At 35.9% G+C, this 23,387-nt stretch overlaps 1 protein-coding gene across 2 annotated transcripts in view; it reads right to left on the bottom strand.

The window, feature by feature from the left end:
* Positions 1-2,232: 2,232 nt before the first annotated feature.
* LOC127520432 (E3 ubiquitin-protein ligase RNF123) overlaps positions 2,233-23,387 on the bottom strand; it is a 169,401-nt gene continuing 148,246 nt past the window's right edge. For both annotated transcript variants that reach the window (XM_051908496.1, XM_051908495.1), the window contains exons 38-39: positions 5,546-5,631; positions 2,233-5,180 (exon numbers count right to left, since the gene is read on the bottom strand). In XM_051908496.1, coding sequence (XP_051764456.1) covers positions 5,081-5,180; positions 5,546-5,631 — 186 coding nt within the window. In that variant the 3' untranslated portion in view covers positions 2,233-5,080. The remainder of the gene's footprint in view (positions 5,181-5,545; positions 5,632-23,387) is intronic.

Here is a 23,387-nt window from a genome sequence, read left to right on the forward strand (position 1 = left end):
CTGCGTTTGAAACAACATTCCTTCTGATGTTCATTCATGTTTATTTGATGCTATAAGTTAACTAGTAGGAAGAGATGATCGGTTCACAAGCCGCTTGAGCTGAGGCTCTACAGCAATCTGTCACGACACATTAAAGAGCCACAAAACGTTTTTTATTGTTCGAATTTCTTAAAAAAATTACACAATTTGAAAGCTGGGACTTTATTTAATTTCATAAGTAGCCTGCTCTGTCTTGTCTGTCGACGTGTTGTCAGTGTGGCTCTTTAACAACACATTAAAGAGCCACAAAACGGTTTTTATTGTTCGAATTTCTTAAAAAAATTACAAAATTTGAAAGCTGGGTCTTTGTTTAATATAATAAGTATCCTGCTCTGTCTTGTCTGTCGACATGTTGTCAGTGTCCTCTTTGCGCCGCGAAGTATTTTTCACTCTGTGTGGCGTGACAGGGCCATGGCTTGTCGGACAAAGCAACAGTAACTAAGGGGGGTGGATCTTTGCGAAGGGTCAATTCTTGTTTAAAAAAATATAACTGAAACAGTGTCAATCTCAGGAGGTCAAACAAAATATTATATTTATACATGAACAAACAGATTGTTATATTCATTCTATAATTATAAATGTTTCATATAAAATTGATTTTTATTAGAGTTTGGCTGTTTTTCAACTCTGTTACCCATATTTGGCATAAGTGAGTAGTATAAAATGTTGGCTTGATTTTATTTTCTAGCAAACTTTAATAAATATAAATATTGGATACAAATATTATTGAAATCCATGGTCAAATGGGGCATTTAAATAAAAATATGCACGAATGGTTAACAGAATTATAAGAAACAGGGTTGTACGTTTTAATTAAACTGCTAAATGTTAATTAAGGGGAACAAAACCCATAAACCCACAAGTTTCCAAAATACTTTATTCATTCAACTCATTCAACATTTAACTCTGTTACCAATGTTATTGAAAGGAAACCATCTTATAATAAAGCAGGTAACAGAGTTGAATTAATGAAGTCAACTTCGATGAGCACAAATTAAGGGGAAAAAAAGTAATGATTTGGTTACACTATTTTAAGGTGCACGTGTTACAGTTCAATTATACATTTAAGCACTGAGTATGATAATTAAAGGATTAGTTCACTTTCAAATAAAAAAAAAACCTGATAATTTACTCACCCCCATGTCATCCAAGATGTTTATGTCTTTCTTTCTTCAATCGAAAAGAAATTATTGTTTTTGATGAAAACACTCCAGGATTATTCTCCATATAGTGGACTTCAACGGACCCCAAACAGTTGAAGGTCAAAATTACAGTTTCAGTACAACTTTAAAGGGCTTTAAACGATACCAGACAAGGAATAAGGGTCTTATCTAGCGAAATGTTCGGACATTTTCTTAAAAAAAATGTATATGCTTTATAAACACAAATGCTTGCCTTGCAAGTGCTTCCACCAGACCGCCTTCTGTATTCTTCAAAAAGCTTACGCTGTATGTCCTACACGTTCCCAATTCGACTTACGGCACTAACGCAGCGCCAGTTCCTTTTTCCGTAATTTGAATCCGGAAGGCGTTCTGGTGGAAGCTAGATATTTGACTTCATAACTTGTTTCAATATGGATTTTTTTTTATACAAATGCATCGCTTCGCTTCAGAAGGCCTTTATTAACCCCCCCAGAGTTTATGATGGATAGATGTGGATGGAAGCTTTTTCTTCAGCTCATACTCGTGGGTTCCGTTCACTGCCATTATAAAGCTTAGATGCGTCAGGATATTTATTAATATTTCTTCAATTATGTTCATCAGAAAGAAGAAAGTCATATACATCTAGGATGGCTTGAGGGTGAGTAAACCTTGGGCTAATTTTCATTTGAAAGTGAACTAATCCTTTAACTACATGTACTTACTGTGGGGTTAGGATTGGGATTACAGTTTGGTTTAGGGTTAGTTGCATGTAATTATGCACAATTTATAGTTATTACTACAGTAACTACATGCAACGTATAACAAGGACACAGTAAAATAAAATGTTCCCTAGATTTTACTTACCTTTCATCATGCTGTGGAAAAGGTCCAAAAGGCTGTTCAGTGTTTTTTAAACAGGGTGGAAATCATGTAGTAACAGGGTTGAATAAATGTGGGACACATCTAAATATTATTTGCTTAATAATGAAATATGTTAGTAACCCAATATGTACCATTGAAAGTGCCTACAGAGTAAGCAAACCAGACAACATTTAGGATAAATAATTTAATGGTAATATTACATCAATACATGTACACTCTCACAAAAGTGAAAGAACCAAAAGTTGCAATGTCCTCTTTCTAAACAAAACAAAACATCAACAGTCCTTTAAATATTGCTTAACTAATCTAAAATTCCCTTTGACAACAATAGCAGATGCCTGAGAGTGGAAACCCTTAAATTAAAGTTGTCGGCACACGCTCACCGCAAACGCACACGCATACACGCACGCACGCACACGGACACACACAATAACAATAGAGAGGGGTCCTAAATTCATATCATGCACCCCCTTTTTAAAAACAATATTACACCACACTGTGAGAAATGCTTAACAGTCCAAATAAGAGAAGTAGTGACCCAAATACTCTTTTGGTTTTCATAATTCATACTTATTATCAGTTGTATGCAGTGTTTGGAAGTTCAGTGGCTTATCGGTCGTAGCAAATTGGCTGTGTGTTAAATAAACAGTCTGTGTGCATTAGTAAGAAGCGAATGATAACTTTGGAAGGAATCCTATACAAGTTGTTTTAACAATTGCGTATTGTATTGTTACAGTCAATGCTTGAGGTCCACCACCAATCTTGGCTCCATCTGTCTCCATCTAATTATTTGTGGGTTTTAAAAGTGGGTCACATCACTACACTTTTATTCTGGGTAGAAAATTGCTGTTGTCAATAGCTGAATATCCTTTTATAAGGGAACTGTGGTGAGGCAATGGATTCTGAGTGCAGGCAGAGCCTGAGTTGCAAGATAATCCATTAGCAAAGGATTCTGGGAAAGCTAACCCCATGCACACAACAGCAAAGCACTTAAATCTAGATATCTGTTGGTGTTCAGTAACAAAAACAGCAGTCTAGGCACTCCTAATGGAACAGACTGAAGGAAAGATCTTAGTATGAAGAAGGCTGAGGGTTTGGGACATCCACAAACACCATTATAAAGACGGATCAAACGTGAAAGCCGTTGGAATGAAAGAAAAAAAAAACATAGCGGAGAGCAGAACGAACAAGTTTTGTTGCGGAATCAAAGCATTTCTCTCAAACATGAACTGTTATCACTGTCCCATGGATCAAATTGCATTTATGTCTCCATATAAACTGTTCTGAAACTGTCTTCTTATCCTGTATGATGCTTTATAAATCCTTAATATAACACATTTATTACATATACTGTATGACAGGTGTGTAACAGCTTTGAGTAGATGCATTTCTTTTTGCTTGCTTCATTTGATGTAGAAAATCATGTACAATAATCAGAAGTGATTGTAGGTTCTGCTTAGTGTGATACTACATATTGTCATCTGTCTCAAATATGGCTGTCAGTTTTGAGTATAAAAATATTAGCAAATACAGAGAGTGATGTGAAAAACTGTCTCACTAGTATCGAGTTTATATCTGACTTCATGATATGATACTATTTTAACCAGAGTTTGTGAGAAGAGAACAGAAGAGATTATATGAGACTAAAATAAAACAGATGAGAAAGAACAAGATGAGAAGAAATGAGATGAGACAAGATGAGATGAGACTAAAATGTGAAGGGGAAAATAGAAAAGACAAGATGAGAGAGAAGGAGATGAAAGAGATATGAAGGTGAGAAGGGACAAGATAGACTAGACATGATGTAAGAAAAACATGAGAAAAGATAAGACTAAAAAAGATGAGATGAAAAGAGAGAAGAGGAGATGAAAATAGATGAGTAGATGAGCAAACTAAACAAGAGAAGATGAGACAACACAAAGAGAAAAACATTAAATAAAAGGAGACAATATGAGATAAAAAGTGGTAGGAGAACACAGATGAGTTGAAACGGATATGATGAGAAAAAATACGAAATGACCGAGAAAAAAATGAGGAAAAGAAATGAGAAAATAGGGAACTAAAATATGGGAGATGAAAGGACAGAAGAGAGATGATGAAATGAGACAAAATGAAAACAGATGAGAAGATGAACAATGACTAAACAAGAGGAGAAAATGCGACAAAAGGAGAAGCGACAAAGAAAAGACAGGACAAAACTAAAGTTAGGAGAACAGAGGAGATGAGATGAAACTTGAAGTTAAGATGAGACAAGATGAAGTGAGGACAGATGAGAAAAGAGGAGACTAAAATAGATGAGATAAAAGGACAGAAAAGGAGAGGAGATGAGAAGATGAATAGAAACTAAAGGAGAGAAGATGAGACGAGACAAAAAGAGAAGAGAAAAAAAAGAGAGAAGGGACAAGATGAGACAAAACAAGGTGGGTTGAGACTAAAAGGTGATATGAGAATAGAGGAGATGAGATGAAATGAAGATGAGAAGGGACAAGATGAGAGATGAAATGAGACAAGGCGAAGTGAGAAAACAGATGAGATGAGAAAAGAAGAGACTAAAATAGATGAGACTAAAAAAGAGAGAAGAGGAAAGGAGATGAAATTAGAAAACAGATGAGAACATGAGCCAAGAAGAAATGAGAAGAGACTGAGACAGTGGCGAGAGATTAGATGTTTCCCAGCAGTTTTCCTCTCCATCACCATCAGCTTCCTTCAGAAGCACCATGAGCGGGCGGCTCTAAACAGGACCTCATCCATTCATCACAAAGACACCTGGAAGAACTATTGCCTTGCAAAGCCTTGTTCCATTTCTCAGAGGACAAAATGTTAAGATACGCCAACACAGATGGGCAATGCTGGCAGAACCAACAGCAATTGAAGGGTGACCGTATATAGACGTGATGGTCTGTGGGTGCAACAGTATGAGTCCAACCTGAATATGTGAAGTCTTTGGGGAAAGTGTACATACAGTAATGTCAATGTTTGAACACCAAATGTGTGTGTGTTTGTGTGTGAAGGGCATACTAAGAGCTGGCTGGTTTGGTGTAATCATCCACTCCAGTGATAGTGGCCTTGCAGAAGAAGCAGTCCTTGTTATTCATCAAGTGCTGATTGATACAGGCCCTGAAATAAAAGAGGGAGGGAGAGTGACATTTAATCATTTAAAGAGTGCTGAGTCACGTCACAGCATGTGTTATCTGTGCTACGCTTCACTGGAACATTGTAAGCGACTCAAACACAAACCACCAAAGAAAATTGATTCGATTTTGAAAGCCAAGTTTTGATGTATACAATCAAACTTATGATATTTGTACCATGACATCTTCAAAGCATCACAACAGCACTAATATTTCAGTATTTCAGCCTGTATTTTTGCTATATATACTGTATGTACTGAATAGAAGCATTTAACGGCATGGTGTTAATCTACTAAATGGAGGAATGAATGGAAGAATTGAGCTGTTGATAGTGTGTTGGCAACTACTCACTTGCAGGATTTGTGGGAGCAGGGCTTGAAGATGGCTGATATGGAGTGTGCATAGCAGATTGGGCAGAGATCGTCCTCACTAGGCGGCTGTGAAGGAGAAAGATTGTGATTAAATTAATTTCAGAAACAAATACATTGTGTGCTGACCTCCTGAAAGACATTCCAGAATGAAAACCAACTAGTAAGAGACGATATCTAGAAGGACATTAAAGGGGTGGTTGATTATGATTTCACTTTTTTAACTTTAGTTTGTGTGTAATGTTGGCATAGACAACCTCTGCAAAGTTACGACGCTCAAAGTTCAAATGCAAAGGGAGATATATTATTTTACAGAAATTGTTTTTTAAGGACTACAACAAACAGCTGGTAGGGACTACAGTGAGCTTCTTCCTGGGTTTGTGACATCACAAACAATCCACAGCAACTACATTTATCCACTAACGGTTCAGAAATGTCCAGTTGCATTCTAAAAGTTCTTCCTGAGTGTCTGACTCCGGTTTGAACAATGTAAGGCTGAACACCGTTACTGACAATCGACATTTTGGCTGCATGAGATTCTCCAGCTTTGTTGTTGTTGAGCAACTGAAGTGTGAGCCGTTAAAGCTCCGCCCTCTTCTTGAAAGAAGGCCGGGAGAAGCAGCTAATTTGCATTTAAAGGGGCACACAAAAAATGGTGTGTTTTTGCTCACACCCAAATAGGGGCAAATTTGATAAGCTATTGTATAATAAATGATATGTGGGATATTTTGAACTGAAACGTCACAGACATATTCTGGGGACACCAGAGACTTATATTACTTATATTACATTACATAAAAGGGGCATAACATGGTTTTGCCATTGAATAATAGTTACTGTGAATTAATTTTATGTTGAATATTTAAAGTTTTATTTAAAGCCAGAGTATATGTATAATATATATATATATATATTATACACATACACACACTACCATTCAGTAAGCTTTTTTTTTTTTCATGATTTTTCATTTTGCGCTATAACAGCTAAAATAGCGATTAGTATAGTATTTTAAAAATCATATACTGAATGACTCATCATCATGTACATGCTAAACTCATCTCTAAATATAGAAATATGTTATATCTTATCCTACAGTGAACAACCAAACACTTATTTAGTGAATTTTTCGTACATCGGGTCACCTCTAATGTCAAAGGTGTCCAGATGGTGTCCTACTTACAGTATTTTCCAAGTATGTATCAGCGGACCAATATTAACCAGAATTTCTTGTGCTACAAAAGACCTCATTTTATTCCTTAATACATATTCAAGTGAACAGATTTTCACCTGCACAGCATGTACTTTTTGTAATTGGTAGCAAGAGAACAGAGCTTGACCCCTGACCCCTAAAATCAGCTGATGGAGCTTCATTAGTATACAAGCATCTCATTAATATGTAAACCTTATTACTACACAGTCGAGGCAGCAGAGAGTACAGCATGGTAAAGGAATATTTCACACAAAAATGAAAATAAAAAATGAAAATGTACTTAATGTTCTTAATCCATTCATTTCTTCTTCTTCAAAAAAAAAAAAAAAATTCTAATTTCTGGATTAATTGAAGTTGTCACTTTAATTAAGATTATATAGTGCTTTTTGTAATTTTGCCAGTGGTCCCCATGGCAGCAACTCAATGCATTTAGGCATGTAGAAATGGTCAAGACGAACTGCTGAAGTTCAAACTGAACATCAGAATGAGGAAGAAAGGTGATTTCTTGTACGTGGAATGGTTGTTGGTGCCAGACAGGCTGGTCTGAGTAGTACAATTCTCACAGGCTCATCAAAAGTAGACAATAGAAAAAAAGAAAAAAAAAAAAAAAAAAAAAAAAAAAACATTGCCTGGTGCGATGAGTCTCGATTTCTGCTGCAACATTCAGATGGTAGGGTCAGAATTTGCCGTAAACAACTTGAAAGCATGGATCCGTCTTGCCTTGTATCAACTGTTCAGGCTGCTGCTGGTGTAATATTGTGGGGGATATTTTCGTGGCACAATTTGGGCTCCTTAGAATCAATTGAAATGCCACAGCCTACTTGAGTATTGTTGCTGACCATGTCCATCCCTTTATGACCACAGTGTACCCATCTTCTGATAGCTACTTCCAGTAGAATAACGCACCATGTCACAAAGCTCAAATCATCTTAAACTGGTTTCTTGAACATGACAATGAGTTCCCTATACTCAAATGGCCTCCACAGTCACCAGATCTCAATCCAATAGAGCAGCTTTGGGATGTGGTGGAAAGGGAGATTCGGCATCATGGATGTGCAGCCAACAAATCTGCAGCAACTGCGCAGTGCTATCATGTCAATATGGACCAAAAATGAGGAATGTTTCCAGCACCTTGTTGAATCTACGAAGAATTAAGGCAGTTCTGAAGGCAAAAGTTGTACCTAATAAAGTTGCTGGTTAGTGTATATATATTGGCTGGAACAACATATGGGTGAAGAATTTTGAGTGATTAATTTCCCAAAATATAATAAATATATATATTTGAATATAAATATATAACATGCACACACAATTATGACACAAACAATCAACTTTACAAATATTAAAAAATAAAAATAAAGTGACACTAACAGCTTTGATATAATGTGTGATATGGGTTTGGCAGGCAAATATATTCTATTTTTATTTTGCATTCAAATGCTGTTTACTTATTCATATGTAGGACACTACGCACCTGCACATTAAAGCAGTCACGTATTCAACATACATGACATTTCAAACAAAGCTGCAAAGAACATTTTCCACTCATCCCAAGGGGACGACACACTAGATAATGAATTCAACATGGGGAGAACACAGCCTTCAGAAATGCCAACAAACCAGAACACACATGTACAAAGACGTCAAAGGTCTTAAGATGCTTGTTTCCTTTTGGTGACCCCGATGTACTCACTTGGGATGTAACAGTGGGAAATAGATGATTTAATGAACCTATGTTTATTAAACAACTACCTCTCTCTAAGACATTATTGTGTTTAAGTGGCACCAAACTTGAAATAAGACCTTAGAAAAGTAGGGAATTATTTATAGCAACTGTAGGTTCATTTTTACACTTCCTGAATAAAATATGAGTGGTGCTTTTCTGGGCAAACTTTGTGTTCTAGTTGGTTGTTATTTGGTTGCTATGTGGTTGTTATGGCATTACTAGGTCTTTGGCAAGCAATAAAAAACCTATATTTGTATCTAATCCAAAAAAAAAAAAAAAAAAGTTTCTGCTGTCTGTTGGTCTCGTAACTCCCAAGAGACATAATTCCAAAAGCAACCACACCAAATGGTGATGAATATTCTCCTTCCTTCTTTTAGAGTCAAACGTGACTCCCATAATCTCAACCCTTTCATCCCAAGGCTTTCCTCAGCTGGGAAGGAGAGGAACATGGCTGCAAGTGTTAATTGAGTTCTTCGTACTGATTTCATGGGGAGTGCGGATGAAAGCCTGCAATAACAGAAGAGCAGCCAGGACTCCATCCCTGCCAACCAGCCAGAATCATATACTATCATTGTTGTGTATTTGTCTTTTTCACCCTGAATCCTATTAACGATTTCACTTTAGCATGTGTAAATTAATGATAGACCAACATTTTGGCCAGATCAATTATTATAGCTGCTATTTAACTGCTTTGATGATGATAATAATAATAATAATAATAATAATAATGGACAATATTATATATTTATATAATATATTTAAATATTATATATTTAATATTATATACAATAATATTACAATAATTTACTTAGCAATTTAATGACAGATGAGGCAGGAATTAAAAAAAGAAATGTACAAAAAATTACATTAACTGTTTTACACAACATTATGAATGAATGAATGAATGAATGAAATTAGTGAAATAAGTTAAATAATATTATAACTGATTTTACCTAGAAACTTAATGGCAAATGACATCAAATAAAAAATAAAACAAATGTACAAAAAATTACATCTATTTTACACAACAATAAACATTAAAATAAAAATATAATAAATATAAAATAAATAAATACAATTAGTGATCAAGTATTCTTCATAATAGATCAAGTATTTATAACAATAATAATAGTAATAGGTTACACTTTAGACACTTTTTTGTAACTTAAAGGATTAATTATTAAATAAATATATAATATATGATGTGCAGAACTTCTTATTTCAAACATAATGGCTGACCAATCTATACAACAATCTATATTTTCTAGTACTCAAACCCCCTAACACCATTTTTTGAGGCCTCTACAATGATTGCATGTTGCAGACGGACAGTCCTTGACTCTGACAGACCTGTACGAAAGGAAGCCAAGGGCACAGAGGACAGGTTAAAGTTATTGGGATCCTTTTAACATGAATAGTTTAACTGTCCGTCCCAGCCAAACTGATTAAAAACAGAACGTGCAGCGGAAAGCAGAGCTTCAGTTAATTTTGAAGGGCATTATACTGACAAAAGCAATTTTGGAAAGTAAACCATTGATAAAACCTCAGTTACGCAAATAGCCGGGCTATCAGGTTCTTCATCAGTTTTTCGTGCGGTCCATTGACGTGAACGGGGCCTTTTGTTTATATTTCTGGTCTACCCCAATGTCCTTCCATTCTCAAAGTCAAACTTTGTTCAAGGGGAATGATTGGGTTTCTGTTTGGTTTCTAAGCTGAGATGAAGGAAATACAAGCCCCCTAAAATCTCATTCACTCCCTCCCAAATCCGTCTCTTCTGAGCTATTACCTTCAGATCTTGTGTCTGAGTAATGAGGGAAGATATCCACTATCCCAAGGTAATTTGCAGGAGCAGACAGTGACCTTGACTGGCCTGGTTCATTCTGGTTCACGGTGGCCTGATAAAAATGCTATGTGCTTTACTCAATTCATTCGGTTGTTCTAGTCTGTGAGTGCAAACTAACAGAGTAATCAGTCAACGTCAAGATTGGGATTGTGTGACTTAAGGTGCGGTCACATTTACTGTTTGGCAAACTTTTGCTGGTGAAATCCAGTCATTCCAATAAGAATCTGCGTGATCACGCAGATTTGCGTTATTAGCGTGAGGGTAAAAAAATTCCTCATGCAGATTTTGCTCATGTTCAAGTTGGTTCTGCAATTTCACATGGTTGACCAACAGAAAGCTGCTTGGTTTGAAAGTGACTTCAGTGTGAGCTGTGCTTCATTTTGCATATCGCTACACTATTGACAATCGACAATAGACCTTTTTATTGCATGGGAAATTTTGCTAATGTGACCACACCTTAAAGAGACCATATTATGCCCTTTTACAAAGTCTTGATTTTCTTTGATTTAACGGATTCAGTTGTGACAAGGTGATCTTGGTAAAAAGTAAAGTCTAATTTTCAGACTGCAGAATTCCTGGTGATGTAATACACTATCCACAATCCCAAAGTGAGATTTACCAATCAGAACGAGAATCACAGCCACACACAACAACAACAACAACAACAAAATATAGCTGGATGAGAGGCCCAAGCTTTAAGGCATCTGTGCACTATGGGCAATATGCATTTAAACTGGGTGAATGTAAAAGGAATAAGTCATTTGAATATGCCACATTTACTGGAGTCAGCTGGTGCCCCTATGACTGTGAACCACAACAGCCACATCCATGGGATCATTTAAATTTAGATGAATATCATATCACTGGATGTCATAGGTCACTTTGTCATTGTCAGTTCCTTACAAATGAAAAGCCTTTATTTTATTCTATGCCTTTATTTTGTTATTCAAATGTGTATAAAAAAATGTAAAGGCATAAGGGATTTCTTATCCTTTAATGCAGGCAAAAGCAAACAGCAATGAAATGGTTAAACTAACATCAAGAGTGAAAATGACACACACACACACACACACACACACACGCAGAGAGAGAGAGAGAGAGAGAGAGAGAGAGAGAGAGAGAGAGAGAAAGAGAGAGAGAGACTGAGAAAGTGAGGGGGAGGACAGACAGAGGGAGACAGACATTTAAAAAAAAAAATCTAAATTGTGACAAAGTACTCTTTGATAATGTTTAAATATACATGCAAATGCAGGATGGAATAAAATTAAATCATTGTACTTTAAAGCACTATTTAGCAGCAAAAAAGATGTATCCAACCTTGTTAAAAATAGGCATTTGGTGCCATCTTTTGGTTATACAATATATTACATGTTTTAATTTCTTGTCATCAAACTAATCTACTTATTTTTAAGTTACACATACTACATTTATTGAAAAAGAAACTCAAATGTGTTTTTTTTTCTAATGTTAGTATTATTGTACCGAAATAAATGGTGTATAATTCAGAGGAGAATATTGTTTAGTGTCATGAATTAATCTCAAAATACAACATTTTAAAGAAAAAAAAATATTGATCTGAAATATAGCACATTCATTTTAAATTCCTTCACGTTTAATTACCAAACACACAATCTTAATTTAATTTAAATCAAACAATGCTTTTACAAGATTTGAGACTCTTCCTGTTTCCCTTTTTTGTCCTTACTTTAATCCCTCACCATGCCAAACCCAGAGCCTGATTATTCAAAAAATCCACATTCAAACCAAAATATCTGACTTCCTGTTGATCGGAGCTAATGACTGTAAATTAGAAAACTGTCTGGCTTAATGAGAACAATATATGTACTGAGTTTACTGTAGGTAAAACTAATCCCTCACTTTTGACAAAAGGTGGTGCTATAGAGGCCCTCCTCCCCGCCCGTTTCTCGGGTTTTGCCCATGTCTCCTGGACGACATCTCTGACGTATGTGTCGAGTTTCATGCATTTTGAAGCATGCTAAGAGTCTCAAAAGCATCCAAAACTAATACTAAAGTTTGATGTGTTGCCATGGCAACAGTGTTTAAAATATCAAAAATCTTTTCACAGGTCTACATTCGTCATGTCTTGACAATATTCTGATGAAGTTTGAAGCAAATTGGGTAAAAATAAGAAGGTGATCTCAAAGCATTTTGTAAGTGATACACTTCCTGCTGCCAGTTGGTGGCACTTTAACTTTGACTCAAAATAGTCACATCCATGTGATTGGACTCCTACAACGAACACACAGCGTGTGTTTCATCAAAATCAATCAATGTATGCAGAAGTTACATCACACTTCCCGTTTCCCTTTTCTCACCATAAATTTGTTCCATTGCCACAGCCAAACCGTTTGAGATATCAAAAATCTGCTCACAATTTAGCATCCTCATTGTCTTGACTTCATGCTGACTGAGTTTGGTGGTGATTGGATTAATCGTCTAGGAGGAGTATATCAAAATCCAGAGCATGCGTTTTTTCAAACAACCCATAATAGCTGACTTCCTGTTGGGCTGCCATATAACTTAGAGCACGGAAGTTGTTAGACCTGATGAGATCTATATGTGTACCAAGTTTTATACTAATACGTGCAAGTGTGTTTGATATATGGACCAAGCTGTTGAGCCCCCTCACCACGCACGGGTACCAGCTTAAGCCCGGCCCTAATGGCCGACGATTTCGACATGTGTGCTAATTTTCAAGGGTTTTGGAGCATGTTAAGGCCCCCAAAAGTGCCGGAAGTTTGAGGGGGGAAAATCCTTAGGAAAACAATAGGGCCTCCCCCTTTTACAAACAAATCCTTGGTCACATCAGCTGAAAACTGAAGTTGATTCAGAGGCAGAACAAGTTATTACAAACAATTTTTTTAAGGATAATATATATTTATTTTATATTATAATTTATATAGATATAAATAATTTTTGAATAATATACACAGAGTAATTTGACCGTAAAAGCAGTCATTTTAAATTGTTTCGTTGTGAAACCTGCCTATAAAGTTCCATTGCTACAGTAAATAGAATTTGGAATTATAACCTGCAGAGATCAGTATGAGCTTGCGGCTCCGTCCATTTATTGCCGCAGGTCATATATCCCTCTCCAGTCAGAGCGAATGTGCTGAAGAGGCATGGATGCTGTACAGTACCATTCAGCGCTCTATGTATGATTAGATATGCTGCCATAAGGACCTTAAACAAAAAGCCCTCTGGTCAGCATGTGGGACACCGTTAAATTCATGTAAATGAGACAATATAATAGGTATGTAGGGATACATTGGAAAACAGTGGATGGCACTATAAAAAAGATGAATAATAATATCCTGAATCTGTTGTTTATTACTATGAAAATAAAATTAAAAGGATCCAAAATTAGTTATGAAAATTCTGACAAATTTTCAGTAGCATCCAATTACATAACCAGTGTGTGTAAATATAATAGAATTTGTCAAATGCCTAAATATTCCATGACATTCCATTCTCCAAACTGCTGTGTCCTATGTAGGCTTCTATGACTTTAATTATAAATATGTTTAGAGTACAAGGTCTAACTAGTATGAAAAAAAGCAACGCACAATAAGATTTTTTTTTTTTTTTTCAAATATTGTTTTTAAATTGGTTTCTTGTCAATATGCAAAATGACTCAAAATTAAATCATTAAATAAATAATTAAATGCATAATTAAATAGTTCATAACAACAAAATATCATTTAATATTAAAATAATTATTAAAACACCAAATGCAATAATACATGTCTGTTGTATTACATTTCAGCATTACTTTTCATTCATTTTTGTCATTATCTTTGGATTGATTTAAAAACGAGGTTGTGTCATTTAAATTTCATTTGCAGGGTTATGGTCGTTACGCTATGTCACTTAACAATAATGGGCGTCGCCTTTCAAACTTGATTTCTTTAGACATGATTTTCCTTGTTTTTCTTTTTCACAGACTATTTAATGATTTTTATGTTTTATTATTTTAATTATATATTTAACAATGACAAAAAAGTTAATAATTTACATTGTTTTTCCATATGAATTCATTTAGACATCATCGGTGCTGCATTGATTTTATGACATTTGGAAGTGTAGAATGAAGCAAGGTTTGTAACAAACAAACTAGGGTTATTGTTGAAAACAAATATTTAGTGTTAATTATTTTTACATAATTAATTGATTTTAGTCTGTTCAGTGGTGTATTTTCAAATGATATTGACATCATTTTAGAATTATTATTAGAATTATTATTAAGAAAGTTTCATTGGTGTCACCGAAACTGGTGTTAACATACTCGCTTTTTCACACAGAAGTCAGGTTGTCCTTTATGAACTGAACTGAATTCCCAACAAAATCAACCCAATGACCCAATGTGACATTTGAAATCCATCAAATTAGGACAAAATTGTGCTGTTTCAATTCAATTTACCAGATCTGCAGAAACGAGGCTGCATCAGCAATATGTACATTTCACATCTCAGCCGTTGCAGCAGTACACATGGACCGCAGGACATCCCGCTGCGGGAGACGAATGTGCCCAAGAGTGCTGACAAATGACCTTTTATATTCTGACGGGCACCTATATATATGTGCCAGGGTGATATTTAAGAAACAGCTGGATGGTGGCGGTTCTTGACCATTTGTACTTTTATACATTTAATGAACATGAACACAATGTATACTTGCATGTAAACTACACACAATTCTGAAGGAGACAGCATGGTGATTCATAGTAATTTATAGGTATGTTTACAGATTTCAGAGAGATGCCTATTTAAGATTTAGGGCTGTACTAAAAGAGATGAATGCTAAAACAAAGACATTTCCAGACAAAAAATGCTAAATTATTCATATCCAAGCAGATTGTTGTCTCTACTTTTCGTAATACCAATGAGATCCTGAAACTGGTTTAACTGAGGGCTCTAATTATTGTGTAGGCACCAAACAAAAAATATTTTGGGCCAGACATGTGACTGCATTTCAGTCAACTATAAAAATGTCCTCAACAGTCAGTTGTTAACACTGATACTCACACAGATTCTATGAAAATAGGTCAAGTGTAGAAAGAGAAGCAGTATTCAAATCCAGCAGAATCTTTTTAAAAAAATGATATATACAGAAAATAATTTGCTTATTCATGTGAAATGGTGAACTACTTAGGAAGCAACTGAATCAATCTGTCATTTCCATATACTTTGAGTTTAAGTAGTTTCAGCAATGAATTGCAAAGTGGTAAAATACTTAGTGTTAGTTTAGTGTTATTTGTATACTATTTTTTTTATTGTTTATTAATTAATATTTTAAATAGGCTTTTATATTTTCAGTTTTCTTTTAATTATTTAATCGTTTTAGTCATTTTATGTATTTGTCAGTTTTATTTATTCATTTTATATATATTGAGCTTTATTTGTATTTGAGCTTTAGTAATTCTAGTACTTCAACTTCAGGCTATATCAGTTTTTTGCCAAGGCAACATTTCAAGTTCTTCATCTAATATTTATATACATGTTAGTTTTATTTCAATTGATGAAAACTATTTTTAACAGTTTAATCATACACTAGATTTAATTATATTAGATTTAATTATATCACATGGAATCAATCCTACCGATACAGAAATTCTACCGCAAAGTGATGATGTCACTGATCACTACCTTGTAACATGCGTACTGCATTCTGCTGATATTTGCCAAATTGCGCCACGATATCGACTAGGTTGAACAATTCTCCCGACAACTATAGATAAATTCACAAATAACCTGCCTGATCTGTCTCAGCTGCTCATTGTACCTAAACACACAAATGATCTCAAGAAAATGACTAGCAGTATGTGCACCACTTTCACTAGTACAATACTAGTGCTACTTGATCTCAGTGCTGCGTTCGACACTATAGATCATAAAATACTCCTAGATCGACTACAAAATTACACTGGTATTCAGGGACAGGCATTACGGTGGTTTAGATCGTATCTATCAGACCGTCACAATTTTGTTTATTTAAACGGGGAAAAATCTAAGATAACGATAGTAAATTATGGAGTGCCGCAAGGATTTGTGTTAGGCCCTCTGCTATTTTCAATATACATGCTGCCACTTGGTAATATTATAAGAAGACATGGAATTAGTTTCCACTGCTATGCTGATGATACTCAGTTATATATTTCAACACAACCAGATGGAATCTCTAAATTATCCAATCTGACAGAGTGTGTTAAAGAAGTAAAACATTGGATGACTAGTAATTTTCTTCTGTTAAAATTCAGATAAGACTGAAGTATTACTTATTGGGCCAAAAACCTGTACACAGAATCTCTCGGACTACAATCTGCATTTAGAAGGATGTACTGTTACTCCATCCTCGACAGTTAAAGACCTGGGTGTTATATTAGACAGCAACTTGTCCTTTGAAAATCATATCTCATATGTTACAAAAACAGCCTTCTTCCACCTCAGAAACATTGCTAAGATACGGAATATGTTATCTGTTTCTGATGCAGAAAAGTTAGTTCATGCTTTCATGACGTCTAGACTAGATTACTGTAATGCATTAGCTGGTTGTCCTGCTTCCTCAATAAACAAGCTACAATTAGTACAAAATGCAGCTGCTAGAGTTCTTACCAGATCAAGAAAATACGATCATATAACACCAATTTTATCATCTCTTCACTGGTTACCTATTAAGTTCCGTATCGATTATAAAGTACTGCTAATGACCTACAAGGCTCTAAATGGTTTAGCTCCTGTGTACTTAACCAATCTTCTATCGCCCTACAATCCTTCACGCTCTTTAAGATCACAAAACTCTGGACTTCTGGTTGTACCTAGGATAGCTACGTCCTCTAAAGGAGGGAGAGCGTTTTCACATTTGGCTCCTAAACTCTGGAATAGCCTTCCTGATAATGTTCGGGACTCAGACTTGCGCACCCAGTTTAAATCTAGATTAAAGACGCATCTCTTTAGCCAAGAATTCACATAATGAATCTCATATCAGATCAATTGCACATGACTATCTTTGCTTAATGTTATGAACAGCAGCTATGCTAATTATTCTCCATTTGCTTTTCCACTTTACCTCGGGACACACGTCCCGAGGTGACTAGAGAGTACATCAGTTTCAGTTTGGTTCCAGCCTCTTAAGAAGACCTCAGATGACCAACACTTTTGAAGAGACGGCGTCAACTCCTGCAAGGACTTCAGAAGACGCAACATCTGGATCAACACGCACATTCCCAAATTTCTATATATCCTAATTATTGTTAATATGTAATTCATTTTTCCAGGAGCTCTTTGCTTCTACCTTCAATTAAATTGCTAACAGTGATTGTAAATTAATTGTAAATTATTAGCTAACTGCATTCTCTAAATTGTAATGATGACATGCACTCTCTGTAAAGCTGCTTTGAAACGATATGTATTGTGAAAAGCGCTATACAAATAAATGTGAATTGAATTGAATTGAACAGTTTAAGTTTTTGGTAGTTAAGTAGTTGTGCTACTATTTGTATTTTACCCGAGAGATATTTAAACTAAAGATTTGTACTTTTACTTCATAATATTTCTAAGAAAAAAAAGTATGTGGATATGTGTAATAATTTTTTATTTATAACAAAATTAGCCATATGACATTGTGAAGACGTAACATGTGTTACAACTAGAGCTGATATTTATCGATTTTTGATTAATTTGAAACCATCGGCATATCTGTAATCGGCCGATATCGAGTGTTTATTAATTAACTGCATGAAGGCTATGAGTTGCATGTCTGTTGCATAATCCAGGTTTTTTCTCTTGTCAAAATAATTAAATACTTCCCAAAACAAAATGAAATCTGTACAAATTATAGTTTGTCAGACGTGTAACAGGGAAAAAATGTAAATCACATGAGCGATTACTCATTCACATGAGCCATGCGCACTGAATAGAGTATTTCGGGAAAATGTCTGCGGTCTGGGCCTTTTTCAAAATCTCGGATAAAGACCAAAAAAAAAAAAAATCACCATTTGCAACGAGTGTTCTGCAGAATTATCAAGCACGGCTAAGAGTTTCAACACATCCAATTTAATTTGCCACTTGAAAAGGCATCCTGAACAGCATGCTGCATTCCTTGGTGCGGCCAAGAAAGACTGCCGCCTCCCAGTGTTCCGACACCTCCCGTGGCTCAGGTATTTGAAAAAGTAAAGAAGTTTACTCAAGACAGCATTAAATCAAAAGGCATTACCCAAAAAAATTATGGAGTTTATCGCACTAGACAATCAGCCGTTTTCCGTCATGGAAGACGTGAGGTTTCAGAGGCTTGTTGAACACCTTGAGCCACGTTACTCCCTACCTGGTCGTCGATATTTTTCAGACGTGTGCCTACCAGACATGTACAACGTTGTAGCAGTGCATATACACGAGCTCACACACCACCGAGGCGATCTCTTCATCATTCAACACAATGCTTGAAACGTCGACAAATTCAAAGTACATGCAGTTGTCAGAGACAATGCAAGAAACATTACTAAGGTAATGGTGGTCAGCGATATCGCGAGTTTACCCTGCGTAGCACACACTTTACAATTAGCTGTCAATGTCAACGGAGCATATCTGACATGATAGCATTATGCAGACAAATAGTTGGCCACTTCAAGCATTCCCCTCTTGCGTACTCGCATTTACACAGTGTCCAAATTCAGCTGGGAACGCAACCAAACATTCTTCAGCAAAATGTTACTACACGGTGGAACAGTACTTTTTATATGCTGAGAAGCCTCATGGATCAAAAGCAAGCAATTGCGGCTTATAATGCAGATTATGTTTTGCCCGTGACATTAACTGCCTATCACTGGTGCTTAATTGAGAACATAGTGTCTATTCTTTATCCATTTGAGCAAATAACGAGGGAGATCAGTGCCTCTGGAGCATCTGCAGCGGATGTGATTCCATCAATTGTTGCGCTAAAGTGGCTACTGAGCATGGACCTTGAAACTGACCAGGGAGTAAAAACCACAAAAAAAAAAAAAAAAAAAAAACACTTTTAGACGCGGTGACAAAGTGTTTTGCTAAAACTGAACCTCTTTATTGTATCGCAACGCTGCTAGACTCTTGATATAAAAATCGATATGGACAAAAAGCAGGGAGTACGCATGATGCTACAAGCACAGATGGATTTGAGTGACGAATGTAGTGGAAAAGACGTGGTGTGCCACCCAGAAGACAACTCAATAACCAAAAGGTCACGCAAGGAAAATTAACAGGCGCCCAGACTGTTTGACATGTTCGACGAAGTTCTGGAGGAAAATTTATCACATGAATTTGGGATTACCCCTACCATGCCACAAACTGATGCATACCTCGCAGAAATCCCAACTGAAAGAAATGAGAATCCCCTTCAATACTGGTGTGTCAATCAAGTTCGCTTTCCGTCTCTTGCGCAAACCACACGCAAGTATTTGTGTGCACCGTGCACAAGCACTGACAGTGAATGATTGCTCAGTGCTGCATCCAATGTCTTGGACAATAAAAGAAACAGACTGCACTGTGAAAAAGCAGAAAAGCTTCTTTTTATAAAGAAGAACTTGCCCCTGTTTCTAAAGCAGCAACCTTAATACTTGATAACAGTAAATGGACTAAATGAACTGTTAATGGGTTTTTAAACTAGGGCTGGACGATTATGACCTAAAATCAAAACCTTGATTAATTGAACATTTTACCTCGATTACGATTAATGAACAGTTATTTTGTTTCTGTTTTTTTGGCCCTCATAGTTCACTTATAAGGTTTGAACTGTAAATTTGCTTATTTTATCTATGGTTCATAACATTTCTTACAGATTTCTGCTCGTTGTAAATTAGATACAGATAAATTAGCACAGTACCAGTACGTAATGTACGGAGCCCTGCACATGACATGCAAGAAAAAAAATTTAATCGTGCGCACGATTTACTAATTTGTTCCCTCGATTTACTAATTCGTGCGCAGGATTTACTAATTCTTGTACTAATTAGCGCTTTAATTCTTTACTAATTCTCATTATAAATCATGTGCATGATTTATAAATCGAGGGAACGAAATAGTAAATCCTGTCATGTCCGGGGCTCCGTGGTAATGAGAGCGATTGCGCGTGTGAATTAATCATACCTTCTCTCTATTAATTGTGAAGCTGTGGGTTGTAAATAGTTACTTAAAAAGTAGAAACATATATCCTATAATAACTTCTGAGTTTCTATGCTACCAGATAAAATCACAGGACAGCGCTGACAACTAGTTCCTGCATTCCTCTCTGTGCGCGCGACCTTCACGTTTTGTGCAGCTAACGTTACTGTTTGAAGTTTATTAAAGAAATATGTTCTATTATATGTCAAATCTGAGTTAATGTTGTTAATAAAAGAAATATTGAATGCCAAAAATAACCTCTGAAGGTTGTCATGTTGTCTTTTTTTTTAGCTTACTTTGTGCCTATCTTATGTTGGTCAGTTGAATGTTAAATGGATCCAATCCATGTTCAGTGAAAATAATTTGATGCAGAAATAAACTAGCTAATAGGCCTACTGTATAGTATTGTATGCAAGTGATAAATATCGGCATCGGCCAAAAAAAATCGGTGCATCCCTAGTTATAACCATCACTTATAATAATGTTTTTAATCATGATATTACAGTTTTTACAATTTTTCCTTTCTTTACCATTTTTTTTTTTTAATCAATAGTTTTCATCTTATTTTTAGCTTCAGTATACAATAAAAACCCTGCTGCTGGCCTCATCATTTTCATTTATCATCTTATGTAACAGCCACGCTGGCAGTTTCTTAAAAGTAAATAAGTAATTCTTCTCTGAACTTTTGGGTCACCAAGAAATGTCAATCTCTGCTCACTTTAAAGCCAGCTGGAGACTTGTGGAGAGAGGAGGCTGTACTTTTTATGAGCAAGTGAAAATTGTAGCTCTCTTCACAGCTGAAGTGCCATGAAAAAAACGTCAGGTAATTGCAGCGAGCTGAGGAGAATTAGCTCAACATGCTGTCAAAAATGCCACAATTCCATCCTGAGAAATCAGACTTTATGTTTCCTGAAGTGAAAATAACTATGTTATGAATATCAGTACTTAGCTAAATGTCTTGTCCGTGCAGGAAAGGATTACACTGATGGCGAGTCGCACCAATGGAGATTTGTCAAATACGTGTAGGAGTTGATTTCCCAACTGGAAGCCAGCAGCAACAGATTCAGAAAATTTTAATATTCCTCCACCACTCTAGTGTATCATTAGTTTGTTTTTATTTATTTTATTTTTTTGGGAGAAAACAGATTTTCTAAGCTCATGTCTGCATGAAAACTGAAATCTAGGACAAGGCTCAGAGAAGAAATAAGTCTGGGAACTTCAAAGCACTTCAAGTAAGTTAGAAAAGTGACCTCTGGTCAGGCAATCACAGTCACTTCAGAGAATATCGAGTGCAGAGTATTTCCATGACAATTTGGCTGAATACTGACATGTTCTCCTTTCTGCTGTATGACAGAAATAGTATAAAATGTGTTGGCCTGCCACTACCAGCAGAAAAGTATAGTCAAGAAAAGAAAATAAGAAATGAAATGTGAGTTGTTTTCACACTGTTCATACTTTACTCTGTTATAGTAATTAACCCTAGATAGTCAATATTTCACACTGCACCAACTGAGAATTTAAACTCTCTCTTTAAATTCACTGAATTTGAATTGATTTGGCCACATTTGAACTCAAATGTGAGTATGAGGAATTTACTGATTTGCAAATCAAACTCAAAAGATATTCAAAACAGGAAACACATTCTGGGAGAATGATTTTTTTTTTTTTTTTTAGGCTGCAGATTTAACACGTTAATTTAAGTAGTTAGATATGGGGGAGGAAATGCATTAAAATGATTAACGCATTTAACACATCTGCCCCGCCCCACACCTACATAGTTCATCTTACATTTCATAAAGTTGATTGGTGATGAACATGAAGCAGACTAACAACTCACTGCATGATGGAGCCCATAGAATACAGTTAGACGCCTCTAAAATTCAAGATACCAGGGCAAAAATGCCCCTGTATGAGTTTGTGTCCCATATTTATAGTATAATATAACATAGCTAAACAAAGTTACACAAGTAACAAGCATCACATGAGTGCTGTTTTTGTCCTGAATAGCACAAGTGCAAATGTGATATTGATTTACAACAGTTAAATAAACAAGTTATTGTGTTTTTATATTTTAGACACAATATTGTCTATTTTTACCAAGCGTGCCACACGAGTCCTGAAAAGTGAAGTCAAAGCTTCTCAATTGCCCCCAGGTGGCTGGATGCAGCATAGGTCATAAACCCCGCCCTCTCCATGTAATGTAATGGGACGTGAGAAAAACTAAACAATCAAATTACACGTCAAATATTTTTTTCCAAAGAAGGTTTCTGTCATTTTAGGCAGTTTTTGTTCGTTCTTTAAATAAGTTTGGTTTCAGTTAGTTATTTGATGCTATAAAAACGTGGGTTTTGACGTCATGATTGACAGCTGAGGTTGACAGCTTCTCTAAGCGAAGTAGTCACTGAAGCACCAACAATTTTTTTTCTGGATCTTCAGGAGGAGATTGGAGCTTTAACTTTAATTTCTACATTTCCAGAACTGTTTATTTCACACCGACATAATGAGTTGTTCTGCAGTAAACTGTATATTAACTGATTCTGCGGGAGTGTGGGGGACCTTGATATTGCGGCTCCACTTCGCACTCACTACTGCGCAGACTCAGGCACCAAATTCACTACTGCACAAACGAGACTCAAGATGCCATATTGGCACACTGGCGGCTTCACTTACTACAATGGAAGATGAAGGTACGTCGTCCATCTTTATTTACAGTCTATGGTTTTTACTCAATTTTACCAATGAAAATATTACCTTAAAAGCCACAGCAGAACGTGCATAAGCAATGCTTTTATCACTTGTTTCTGCTTCTTTTTTCCCCTGAGTTTTGATCTGGAGATTCAGTACTCTTTCACAAGATGTGCAATAGCACCCCCTACCGTATGACAGTGAAAACAC

Source organism: Ctenopharyngodon idella, chromosome 10, assembly GCF_019924925.1.
Source record: "Ctenopharyngodon idella isolate HZGC_01 chromosome 10, HZGC01, whole genome shotgun sequence".
Lineage (NCBI taxonomy): Eukaryota > Metazoa > Chordata > Actinopteri > Cypriniformes > Xenocyprididae > Ctenopharyngodon > Ctenopharyngodon idella.